Source organism: Diceros bicornis, chromosome 17 (genome assembly GCF_020826845.1).
Source record: "Diceros bicornis minor isolate mBicDic1 chromosome 17, mDicBic1.mat.cur, whole genome shotgun sequence".
In the NCBI taxonomy this organism is placed as follows: domain Eukaryota; kingdom Metazoa; phylum Chordata; class Mammalia; order Perissodactyla; family Rhinocerotidae; genus Diceros; species Diceros bicornis.
Window position 1 is genome coordinate 56,087,144 of NC_080756.1, and position 12,764 is coordinate 56,099,907.

Here is a 12,764-nt window from a genome sequence, read left to right on the forward strand (position 1 = left end):
GGCGGGATAGGCCGTGAGCAACGGAGGCCTGACCATGGGCCCTGGAGAGGGTCCCAATCCCACACCCTGACTTTGCTGATGAGCTTCCACGCATTTTGGCTTCCGCTGAGCTTCGACTAGACCCATTTGTAAATGGAGAGTCTTACCTATGCTGGATTATTTCTAATAAGTAAGAGTTGTTCTTTCACCGTTTCACGCATGCTTCTACCGTGATAATTAATTGTCTGTTGGATAGCTCTACCCTGATGTCCCCAGGGCACCTCAAACTCATTATCTATCATTCCTGCCTTCAAACCCACTCATCTTGCTCTCTTCCTGAACTTGATTTAGAACCATTATGCCTTGAGAATGTTGTGATCATCTTCCTTAATGCCTTCCTCTCTCACATCCAATTGGTTACCACATCTTATTGATTACTTCTCAAAATCCTTCTCTGATCGACATTTCTCCCTGGTCCCACTGCCTCCTCCTTAGCCTCGGCCCCCCCTTGTCATGTTGACTGCTGATCTTCCAGCTGTCACTCCATCAGTCCATCTCCAGCCCATCTGTCAGTGACACCACCACCAAAATTATCTTCTTAAAAAAAAACTTGAATAAAACCCGCATTGATTCCTCATTGCTTAACAAACCAGTGATTCTCCCAGCGTGCAGCAGCATCACCTGGGAACTTGTTAGAAATGCAAGTTCTCAAGCTCCACCCTAGACCTAATGAACCAGAAACTAGGGCCCAGACATCAGTGTTCACAAGCTCTCCAGGTGATTCTGATGCTAAAGTTGGTGATACCCACACAATCATATCCAACTTCATAACTTTTCACACTGGCTTTGAATTATTTGGTCCAACTTCTCTCTCCAGCTTACTACAGTCATGAAAATCTTGTTACCCCAAACCTTTTATTTTTTTCTACGTCTGTCAGATCCTGTCATCATTACTCACTTTTATAGGCTGTTCCTCCATCTGGAATATCCTTCCCCTCATTCTTCCCTCTCAAGCTCCTACTCATCCTTAAGAGTCAGCTCAGAGGTCACCTCCTCAGTGAAGCCTTCCCTGACTGTCCCAAGCAGCATTTAGTTGCTCATTTTCTGGATTCCCACAGCCCCTTTTGTTGACAATCTAGTTACAGCTGTTTCATCTGTAGATCTGGCTTCAACATAGGGAAGGGCTTTCCATCAAATAATTAGAGCTGTTTTAAAATCAAGACAGCTCCTTGTGAGGAGGTGCTTATAGAAGGATGTGGAGATTATCCAGGCTACTCTAAGCTGCTGTACCTTAAGGTCCCCTCCTTTGTAACCACTGCTCTTCCAGGATGACATCTCTTGTGCTGAGTCCACACAGCAGAGCAGGGTGCCAGACGTGGAGTAGGCATTCAACAAAGTGAAAAAAAAAGTATTGAATGAATAAAAGGTAGATTTCTGCCTTGCTAGGGAGAATGAAAAGTTCTGTCCAAATTTGAAATTCTGTGTTGTATCTCTTTGCAAAAGCCCCAAAGAGATACTCTAGCCACGCTGATCTTTACACTTCAAGGAGAAGCTACAACCCCCTCCCCCTGAGTACGTGACTGTTAAATTGCTGGGTGGGGGATGGAGGGTCTGGGTGGGAGGCTCACTCCTCTTCCCCCACCTGCTGACTCCCCCTGCAGTGAGCCCTGATGAGTCTGTTGTCCCCGCAGGGAGAACAATGTGGAGTCCCTGCTGTACTGACCCTTTCGTCTCTCCCTGTGCACCAAGTGCAGGCCACCTCCCCCCTCCCGCCCCGCCATTGACATTCAACATCTCGGCTCCCTGAGGCACTCAGCAGCCTCGCCATTACTGTCTTACTCACACCGCTAAGAGCATGTGCTTCCAAACCCCACAGACCTCCTGGGTTCCAATCCGGGCACTTCCCCCAACCAGCTGTAGGACCTCGGCAAGATAACTTCTCTTCGCAGTGTCCTCAACTGCACAGAGTTAAAACTACCAGGGCATGCACAGTGCCTCACATGCAGGAGGCAGCCAGGAACTGAGAACCGTTATTATTATTATTTATTTTTCCATCTGACCTCATCTTCCACCCCCTCACCCCAGCACCAGCTTCCAACGCTTTCTTACCAAGTCAGAAGGCCCCCAGTCACATCTCCTTCTGTTTTGGCTGGCGGAGTCTGCCTGATGCCTTTTCTATCTGTAAATCCTCAACCCTGAGCAGCCTATTTTCTGGACCCAAGAATGTTCATTTTCCATATGCTCCCCAGCTGGCTACCAGCTCAGTCTCCTAAAGGTTAAACTTGTGTTCCGGAACATTCCTTTCAAGCATTACCTTTCCTTAAAAAAATGCAATACATCAATGGTTAGGATATCAAAGCAACACACACACACACACACACATGCACACACGTGCAATTGCATGCATGCACGCCCACCCACCTCCATACATCTCCATGGGAAATGCCATCTAACGCATTAGGCTGTATTTCATAATTTCCCAGTAAACTTTCATGTTTTCTTGCCACAGAGGCTTCTGTAATTAAATTGCAATGTCACTACTGAACTCCGCAACAATTCAGCTGAGCCAACATCAGCAGTAGCCAGTTTCTAGAAGAGGCTTTTGATATCTCTGGGCCTTCGCCTTCCCCAGCTCCTTGCTCCTCCCCAGCCCTGGCCCCCACCAGGCACAGCTGTGCTTGTTTCATTGGCCTTCCATACACTATAACCAAATACAGGCTGAGGACTGAAGGAAACCAACCACGGTCCTTCAGTGTGCTTCCGACCTTCTCTGTGGTGCTGCACTTCAAGCTGGGCCAACCTCCATGCGGAACCAAACAAAAACCCAGGGGTTCCAGTCAACACAGAGGTGCCTGCCTTTCAGCTTGTTGGGAAACACATGTGCCTTGTGAGAAGACCACTGCCCACTGTAACTTGAGAAGGCATATGTAAGGAGTTTGAGTCTCCTTTGATTTGGGGCTAGGGATGTTGAGGAAGAGGATTAGGCTGAAGAAGGTTCCAGTTGAGACAATCAGCCTTCGGGGGCTGCGGCTCTTCTTGGGTTTATGGAACAGAGCATGTGCGAGGCCCTTGGGCCAGGGTGTGGGGGTGGGTGCGTGTTGTAGACAGTTGGCTGTTCTCCAGGCTGCAGAGTGCCCTGGCTGAGGCCGAGCAGAGCTGGAGCTGGTGAGGCAACGCTGGGCCTAACCGAGGACTCGGTGTTGGTTTTGCACACCCAGGGCCATGGGAGCTTGAAGCCTGGGAGATGTGTCTCCCTGGGGAAGTCAGACAACTCTCTAGGTGGCAGTAAACTGACTACACAGACTTCTTTCCTGAACCCATGTTCAAAGGTGATCAAATGAATGCAGACAGTTTCTCCAAGCCTCAGTGGAGGGTTTTTACACTGACTAAATGAAATAAAAAACACACATAAACACACAGGCATAGGGAAAGGAACCACAAAAAAATCCTCAGAAATGCCAAACCCTAAAACACCAGCCTGGAGAAAGCATGGCTGGACACAAGTGACAGAGCGAAAGAGAGAGAAGAAGAGAGAGAGCGCAAGAACAAAGCCGTCCCAGAGATCTGCAAAAAGGAACGCGCCCGCGCGCGCGCGCACACACACGCACACGCACATTTCAGAAAATCACGCAGGGCGCCAGTAATGCTGCAGCGAAAGGTTAGAAATACCTTCTCTGGAGTGTCAACTGAGAAGGATTAAAGCCCCGCTGCTAAGACTGGGCCAGTGGTCTGGTTAGAGAGACCCTAGAAGGGCACTGGGCAAATGCTACCCTGGGGTCTGCCTCCTATGGGATAGCTGAATGATACAATATAATTAGGACCAGTCCTTCACCATGGAGTTTGGAAATTCTTACCAGAATTCCAGAATGAGGGATCCTGCAAATCCCCCCAGAGCTCATCATCATCATCAGTAACACTCAAGGGGGCTTCTTACATGTCAGGAACTGGATGTCTTCATTACATTGCAAAATAATCTTATGAAGTAGGCACTATCTTCATTTTACAGAAGAGGAAACAAAGGCTCAGAGAGGTTAAGCAACTTGCTCAAGTTCACACAGCCTGTAAAAGGGGGAACCTTAGAGATTTATGAGAGGGCAGAGAGAAGCCCCCACCAATGGCCCACAGAGCTTCTCACTGTAGCATTTATTAAGGAAGTGAGGACTGTCCTGTCTGGACACTGCCCCTCCCTGCAGGAGAATCTCATGATGCTGAAAGCCCCTATTAGGACAGATGAGTTACTCAAGGTCACGCAACTATTGGCAACAAAGCTGGGCCAGAACCTGTCTCCTCCTATCCAATCAAGTTCCTCACACTGCAGTCCACCTCTCTGTTTAGTGAGGCTCCAGCAAGAAACTAAGCAACAAGGGAAGATGAAGGAGAGTGTGGAGTTTTCCAGGAGCCAGACACCAGCCCTCCAAGACTCTCCTGTCTCAGAGATGAGTTTACTTCCAACCTATTGCAATGGCAAATGTGTACACTGGAGACAAACAGGCCTCCTATGAACCTTGAGGAAGGCTCTGCCTTGGGCGCATAAGCCTAAGTTGACTTTGGCAGCACTTGAATGCCCTCTTATGCCAAAAAAGTTACCTAAATGGAACTAGGTAACACTTCATTGCCCTGCCACCCAGCACGGGAGGTGCAGAGCTGTCACATGGCCTGAAGCCCAGAGTTCCTTTCAGGAAAGTAAGTTTTCATCTCATCCTCAGGTTTACTTCCTCCTCAAAGGAAGTTGCACATACCCCAGAGGCATGCTGCTTCAGACTCGCTCTAGACATGCAGGCAAACTCCTTCCATTCAAGACAGGGCCCAGGACTCGCCTTTGCTGTTTAGGGACTGTGCCTTCCCAGGCTGCAGTCTGGGACCTCCATCACCCAAGCCCATCTTCCCAGGCAGCTAGACCCTCTAGACAGGTTCTGTGCCCACTTGGAACAGAAGTTCCAGAAGAGGAGCATAAAGCCTCCTCAACTCCAGCCTGAGAACTGACGAACGTAAGACTCCCGTTATCCTAGCAGCGGTTTACTGTGTTCCTGATGTAGGCTCATGAAGCAAGAGCTACAGAAGTTTTCCAGGCAGAGGATGATGCTTTTCATTTCTCTAGGCCGGTAATATTCATTCTGAAGTGCAACGCTGCCCTGCAGAAGAGGGAAGGGAGGGACGAGTGAGGATGAAACAGGCCTGTGTCATCACTCAGCCAGGGATTAAATCTTCCCTCTGCCACTTTCCTGCTCAGCGACCACGGGTGCGTTAAATCCTCCAGCCTCAGTTTCCTTACTTGCAAATGGAGATGATCATGGCTACCTCAAGGATTTGTGACAGCAACGGTGGCAGTATCTGAAAGTGCCCAGCACATAGTGGGTACGTGGCAAATTCCTTATTTCCTGCCCTCATATATTGAGCATCCAGAATCTAGTGCAGTATGATGCTCTTAACCAAAGCCACTGCGATTTGCTGAGCCTGTTTCAAGAGGCTCACGTCACATAAAGGACACATATTCTATTAGGCCTGTGTTGGAGAGATCTTGGGGCATGGTCTGCTCTGGATGGAGAGAGCACACGCAGGCCTTGAAGGCTAGGCGATCAAGGGAAGGCACAGGACAGGGTTTCAGGGAAGACTGGCAGCTTCTGGAGTGGGACAGTGGGCACCTGTGCCTCTGACAAGACGGGAGATAGAGTCCTTAGACTCCAGCCCCAAGAGGACGAACTGCTTCCCAGTGGAAAAAGGGAATCAACAAACTCCTTGGGGGACAGCACTAGTGTCCTCCTCAGGCCTGCCCTTGGCAGGACAGGTGTGGCCATTGCCACAGTGACCGCTCGGCTGTTGTGGACCCTTCTGGAACTCAGTAGGCACTGGGAAGCTTCCTTCCATTTGGGCTTTTTACATCCAAGGTGATGAATCAACCAAAAATAATACGGAGGAACACAATACCTAAGAAAGGAGAGGAGGGAAGGGACAAGGAGCTCTCGTTCTCGCATGCCTACCCTCTGCTAGGAAGCCCACAGTGGTTATTCCGCTGAAGCCTCTTGATGGCCCTGTGAGAGAGGCAAGAATCCCCCTCTGACTTTCTGACCCCAGGAGACCTAGGCTCAGAGAGCCTTCAAAATCTGGCCCCAAGTCACAGGGGAGAAGCTGGAATTTGAACCCAGGACTGACTCCAAAGGACGAGCATTTTCCAGTTCCTCATGAAGCTCTAGGAGGGGCCTCCAGAGGAGGGGCAGGCCACCGGCCCTGAGGATCTCGAGGCAGTAAATTCTTTTGTGTGTGTAGATTACTCCCGATCCATTTCAGTTTACTTCTGGGTAACCATACAATTATTCTGTTACAAATAGTTAAAGTTTTTTTCCTATGTGCCTAAAAGGATAAAAACCACTTACAAAAAGCAAAACAAAAACTAAAGCCAAAAAATATCCAACCCTCAAACAACTCCAAACCCCAAAACAACAAACGTGCTGAAAAGAAACTTCCAAAACTAAGATTGCCGGGTTCATTGTTATCGTTCCTGGACCACGACAGTGGAGCAAATCATCATGCTAATTGGCAACACTGACAGCAAAGAAAGGGGAGCAAGTCCTTGACCGTGAGCTGGCTGGCCAGAACCAAGAGCGGAGCTCAAAGCCGCCAGGTGTCATTTTCAATGCAGGTGGTAACAGTCCTTTTAATTAATTCATCAAACATGAAGTATACCAGAAGCGGGGATATCACTGTGTCTATACACAAGTCTGACATCATCTGATTTTAACAAGTTTACTAAAACGACAGTCATGGCCTTGACAATACTGAATGCAAAATACTGGCGTACACAGATTTTACAGAGCGGCCCCTGAGAGCCGGGGCACAAAATAAGGTTTAACAGATTGGAGAGGCCTGAGGAAAGGCAAGCACACTGATTTTATTGAGAAAAAAGCTTATATACTGTAGGGTTGCTGAAGTTTAATAAATAAAGGTCAACTTATAATATATAAAAACAATATAAACATTTATATGCTACATGCATATCATATAATTTAAAGTAATAATTTATATATGGGGAGAGATGCCAATTCATGTTCTTCCGATTTTTCTCGACAAGGCACACACACAGGAGGTGTCTATCCGTATCCACCGCCAGCCGACAAGTTTATTGTTCTCTGACGTCAGTGCTCGGACGTAGGTCTGCGACGTTTTGCACTGAGAGTTCCAGTGTTTGTCATCGATCCCCCTGCAACCGTTTTTGACAGGCCTGGCTTCTTTACATCTCGTCTCATAAAAGTATTGTTTGACGGGAGAGTTGCCGGTTTTAATCTCCCCCAGCACCGTGACCTGGTGTCCCCGAATATCGATGGCCGATGACTTGTCGGTCACCCACAGACTCTCGCTGTCACATACGGAATACTCCCCTCGGTGACTCTTGTGCTCCGCGTACCTCTTCCGCCGCGAGGTTCTGTTCGCCACCACGGGGTTGCCCACGTAATCCTCCATGAGATACAAGGGCGGGGGCTCCAAGGGCGTGCTGTCGCTCAGCAGGACCCGAGGGGAGTTGTAGCGTCTCTGTTGCCGCAGCAGCTCGGTGTCCATGGCAATCATCGACTGGAATTCCGACTTGGCGGGCTCTCCCGGCTCTGGCACTCGGGGGGCCTCTGTTTTGGGCAGGGTGCTCTGGTAGTTTTCCTTAACGTCCACCATCTGCTTGGAGAGCTTGTTTTTCAAAATATCTGCCTGGATCAGCTTAATAATCAGGGAATTTAGTGAGTCTTCTGGCAAACTCCTCTGATCCATGTTGTTCCCTTGGATGCCACGGAGATAAGCGAGAAATATCACATAAAGCAAGATGGACATCACCTTGTTCACCTGTAAGAGCTGAAAAGGAAACACAGGTGTTACTAGCAGGCTGTGGCAGTTGAGTCCACATCATTCTGGGACCAGCTACCTGTGAAGGCAGGAGATAACAGGGTATTACCACCTTCGGCAGGCACCAAAACTCCTCTCCGATGTCCAGACATAGGTTGTCTATTTCTTCCCCCACCCTGGGAAATACCGCTTTAATACAAGTCCTCTGAATCTCTAAAGCACCTTCTCTCCTAGACTTCCATGTGCCTTCACTCAACAATCTTTCTTCTAGCATCGTGGCTGTGTCACAGGGAAAGAGAAGTGTATGTGTGTCTGCATGTGGGTTGTGAAAGTGAGAGAGAGAGAGGACAAAATCACTTCTTTAACAAAATATCAAAAATGTTAATGGAGAGAAGAAATACTGTATAAAAGGGTTAGGTCTCCTCCTAGGACCAGATCACAAGGAGCATCACAGGCAGAGGCAGGATGAGGACGGCACTCTAGCTCTGGCCTCTGCTTTCTCTCCCAGACAGACAGCACCTCGTGCACCCGCATCTGATGTCCACTATATCACAGCCTTCTGTTGTGTGTCCTTCCACTCCTTTAAACCTCACCGGAGCCTGGAAGGACCACAGTCTACTTCACCTTGGCAAATTATGAAGAAACTGAAGCTGAAAATTATAAACATGTATTTACAGTCTTTTATCATCATCAGCAGCCTTGCAATTGTCTCAAGAAATATAGCTCTACTGTCCCCTCCGCAATGCAGCCCCTGGGGTCTCTCAAAGGAATGAAGGCCCTGAGGCTGGGGGCTGGGTCAGCCGCCTCTATATTGCGGCTCATCCCTGGCCAGGCCCAGTGGAGCCATTCTCCTACCCTGGTCAATGAACATGTGCGGCCACAGCCCACTCTGAGAGGGCCTGAGTTTCGGGGTGTTCTGCCAAGCTTACCCAGGGCACCCAACTGCTCCCCGGAGACCCCCTTCACAAGACAACGGCACTGCAAAGCTCTACTTGCAGAAGATGGAGATGCAGCAACAATCAGCTCACATCAATGGGCTCGACTTGTCCTGACTGGCAAGATTCCTCGTTGATTAATTTTTTCTCATTTGGCTTTTTAAAGTTTCCATTACAAAACATTTCTTTTAGTGTTTATATTTATAATTCTGTTATCTCCTTGTGTAAGTGGCATTTTAACCGATCAACGCTCTCATTCTGTTGCCATAGAGGAACCTCGGCACAGGGTTTCCGTTGAGTCCTGGCGGAATTACAGGGCTGATCTCGAGATGCCTGCCTTGCCGGTCTCTCCCTCACTAGAGCAAAGCCCAGGTTTTCCGAAGGCTGGCACTCTCCAACCTCTCCAGGTGGGGAGGGGTGGCTGCACCAGTGACCTGACCTGTCCCCTGTGATTCACACCACCCGCCTGGAGGAATGCATTCTTTAATGACCATTACCACCACCTCACTAGCCCCCAGGGGTACATTGTTTCCTCTTTAGAGCTCTGTCTGGGCATGGAAAATAAAAACCCTTCCCTTGGTTCACCTTTGGTATTTCCAGAAAGACTTTGCTAAATCCAGGGGGAAAATAGAAGGGAAATAAACAAAGGTGACACAAGAAATAGAAAAGCAGTCCCTCTTACCAACAACCCACATCCAAGCCTGCCCTGCCAACTTGCTCCCAGGACTCACAGCCGCAGCCACTCCCTATTTTGTCTGAAGAACTGTTCTCCTGTCCCCAGAGGCCAACAACATCACAGGCACTTTGTTCCAACTTCCTCCTCCCACCTCCTGGCCTGTCTCTGAGAAGGGACCATCTTCCTTCCATGGGAACCACTCTCTGGACCACTGAGTCCTTCAAGGTCAAAGCTGAGAGAAGGACTCTAGCTTTGCTGCCCAGCCCTAGAGATCACCCTAGGAATTGCATTACCCTAGAAAGATGGTTCCCACGGGATAACTCAACTCCCACCCATTCTGCATATAAGTGACATTTCCTTCAACTTGCAGGCCCAACAAAATGAAACTTGAACAACACAAGAAGTATGGCATACATGCATCTAGAATTACACCTCCCTCTCCCCACCAAAATAGAATAGAGCTGCAATAAAATAATTTGGGACTGAGAGCATATCAAAAAACAATTTATTAAATCCCCCCAAAGCCCAGCCATTGTAAGCTAAGAGTACACAGGACATCTGCTCACAGGGAAACAGATCAAGTGTGGTTAGTGGAGAGAGGTCCCAAATAGAATAAGAGTGGATGTATAGATGAGGAAGGTAATGACAAGGGTAAGTTGATAGGAAGAATGATGGATGGTGCTGATGGACTGGGGATGCAAAAGCAAGCCTCGTTCTGGGCGGTGGCCTGCATGTGGAACCAAAGGGTATTAGAGGGAGGAGAGCATTCAATCCAACTCCTTCATTTTATAGACGAGGAAAACCTACACTGCAGTTTAAAGAAGAGGAGAGACACCCCTGGGTAGAGAGAGGTTCTTTGCACTCCGGGCCCAACCTCCCCTTTCAGCTTATTACGAACCCACCCCATGCTCTAGCCCCGTTCACTACTCAAAAGCTCCTTGAATAAGCTTTACGACTCCGTGCACGTGTTGTTCCCTGTACCCTTCACACTTTCATCACCTCTCCTGTGCACATTTGCTCATCCTTCAGTGCCTGGTTCAAATGTTAGCTTCTCTACAACGCTCCCCAACAGCAGCAACTGCCATTTCCTCTGCATCCCCGCGGCATGCTTCCCGAATGGCTGGGGTGGCAGGTATTGCATCCCTCAAGGCACTACATGGCTTACTCACTAGATTCTCTTTTCTCCAAGGCCAGGAGCCCCTTCCTTTCTGTTTGTGTCTGTGCCTCTCCCCTGTATCCTCGCCACAGTGAACACAGGTAGAGGTGGAGGTCTGCGTGCAATGAGTTAGAGATGGAAGTGAGGGTGGCTGAAGGCAGAACCAGCCACATAATTTGCAGGGCCTAGTGCAACAATTATTCAGAGGCAGGATGATGGCAGGAGGCATGACCATGTTTGAGCGAATGCTTTGAGCCCCAGGTGCATGTTCCATTGTCCCATTGGACTTCACTTGCAGAACACATATTCAAAGATAAAATTCTTAAGAGTTTCAAGATGGCGACCAACGAGCATTAAACCTTGAGTGTGGAGTCTCTTTCTGAGTGTGGAGTTCCCTTTCTGAGTGAAGGACCCTGTGCAACAGCGCTGGCTGCATGTCCATGAAGCCAGCCCTGGCTGCAGGAACGAAGACCTTCTATCTCGGTGAAACTGTTCGAAGGTAAGAGTAGAAGTCCATTTTGGTCAGGAGGGATGGGCAAAGCCCACAGAGCACGGTGTGGCAGGGTGTCCTGTTGAGAACTGTGGACAGGAGCAATGACTTCAGCTACAATCTGGTGGGGAGAGCCTGGGGTTGTGGAGAATGGAAAGGCCTTGGGGACTGCCTGTTTTCCTCCTCTGGGCAGCAGCGACCAAGGAGTGGGTGAACTAAATGGGGCAATGGGAGAGGTCAAGATCATCAGGGAGGAATATTTTATCACTGATATTGCTAAGAATTGCCAAAGCACTGATCATAAAAAGTAGATTGACTTTTAATTGATTTTATTATTGTTTTTAAATTCTCTACAGACAATACTACTCCTTGTACCTAGGTGGGCTGTTCCCATCACCCCACCTTGGTGGGCACTACCTCTGGGAGCCCCACGGCATTTGATGGATTACAACGCACGTCTCCTGACTCTTTTAGAAAACCTTTCCCCCTCTCAGGTCTCAAGCACACAAACTCAGCACAAAGAAATCAGGCCACCACTGGTGGGGGTTGGGTGGGACAAATGAAAAAAATTAATAATACAAAAATTTCCCAAATGTCCCGTAGCGTAGGTCCTATCCGTTTTTGGATCTGTACTGTTTCTTACCATCAAATCCAAAAACTTGCCATGATACTTTGGAATAAGTACTGGGAGTAAATCATCCGCAGGCTGGTAAGCATTTCCAAACTATTTGCAAGGCTGCATTAAAAACCAGCAGGCTCCCTGTGGACTCCACCTTGATAGCCTGCTTTTAGATTTCTAGAGAGCAAGCCCAGGAATGTTACTAGTAGAACTCACCAAAACACAGACATTTGAAGGTGCGAAAGACTCTAGATAACCTCCTTAATTTTAGAAATAAGGAAACTGAGGCCTGGAGCAGTGGTAAAGTGAATTGCGTAAGGTCAGACTGCTAAATCATGGCAAAGAATGATGGAGGACACTCGATTCTTAAGTGCAACAAAAATCATGTGGCTTGTGCATAATCAAGATTATTGTGAGGGGTAAATAATGAACTCTACATGGGAGCACTTAGCACAGTATTTGGCACATAGTGATACATTGGAAACATTCACTGAACATGAACCTGAATTATCTGTGGCAGCAGAGACGCTGCACGCCTGCCCTCCATGCACACATACAAGGCACCAGAGAACTAGTTCCCTGGAGTGGGGTTGTACAAAAGGGAAGGCAGTGCCAGGTCGACGCGGGCAGGGCACATCACTGAATTTTCCAATTTAGAGAGACTTATATGCTCCTTCTCTGGTGGTCACTGTAGTTTACAGAGACCCCCATTTAAGCAATTAACCTTTTGTGTTCTCATTGTCGCTATGTCCCCTCTTTGATGACAGGGCCATGTCTTTTTCATCCACACGTGCCTGATGCCTAGTGCAAGGCTGGACCGTTGCAGAGTCTCAATGTCTGTTTATTGAATGAGCGCCTACTACGATCAAGACCAACCAAAGACACTGCTTACTGGCCTGAGAGCCTGTATGGCCTTCTGCCAAGCCTGGTTTGGAAGCCAATCAACTCTGCCTTCTTTTCCCAAAGAAAATACAGGCCCTGGCTCTGAAGTAGGCCATGGTCCCCAGGCTCTTCTTGGCTATAATTGGAAAAAGACCTGTTAAAGACCTTGGTAAAGCCCCTTCCTACACTCTCCCCAGTGCCCG

The 12,764-nt window shown here is 48.5% G+C and overlaps 1 protein-coding gene across 1 annotated transcript in view; it reads right to left on the reverse strand.

Annotated features, from left to right (window-relative positions):
• Window positions 1-6,848: 6,848 nt before the first annotated feature.
• The window catches only part of NTF3 (neurotrophin 3), a 65,294-nt gene continuing 59,378 nt past the window's right edge, over window positions 6,849-12,764 (reverse strand). The window contains exon 2 of the mRNA XM_058559009.1: window positions 6,849-7,812. Coding sequence (XP_058414992.1) covers window positions 7,018-7,812 — 795 coding nt within the window. The 3' untranslated portion in view covers window positions 6,849-7,017. The remainder of the gene's footprint in view (window positions 7,813-12,764) is intronic.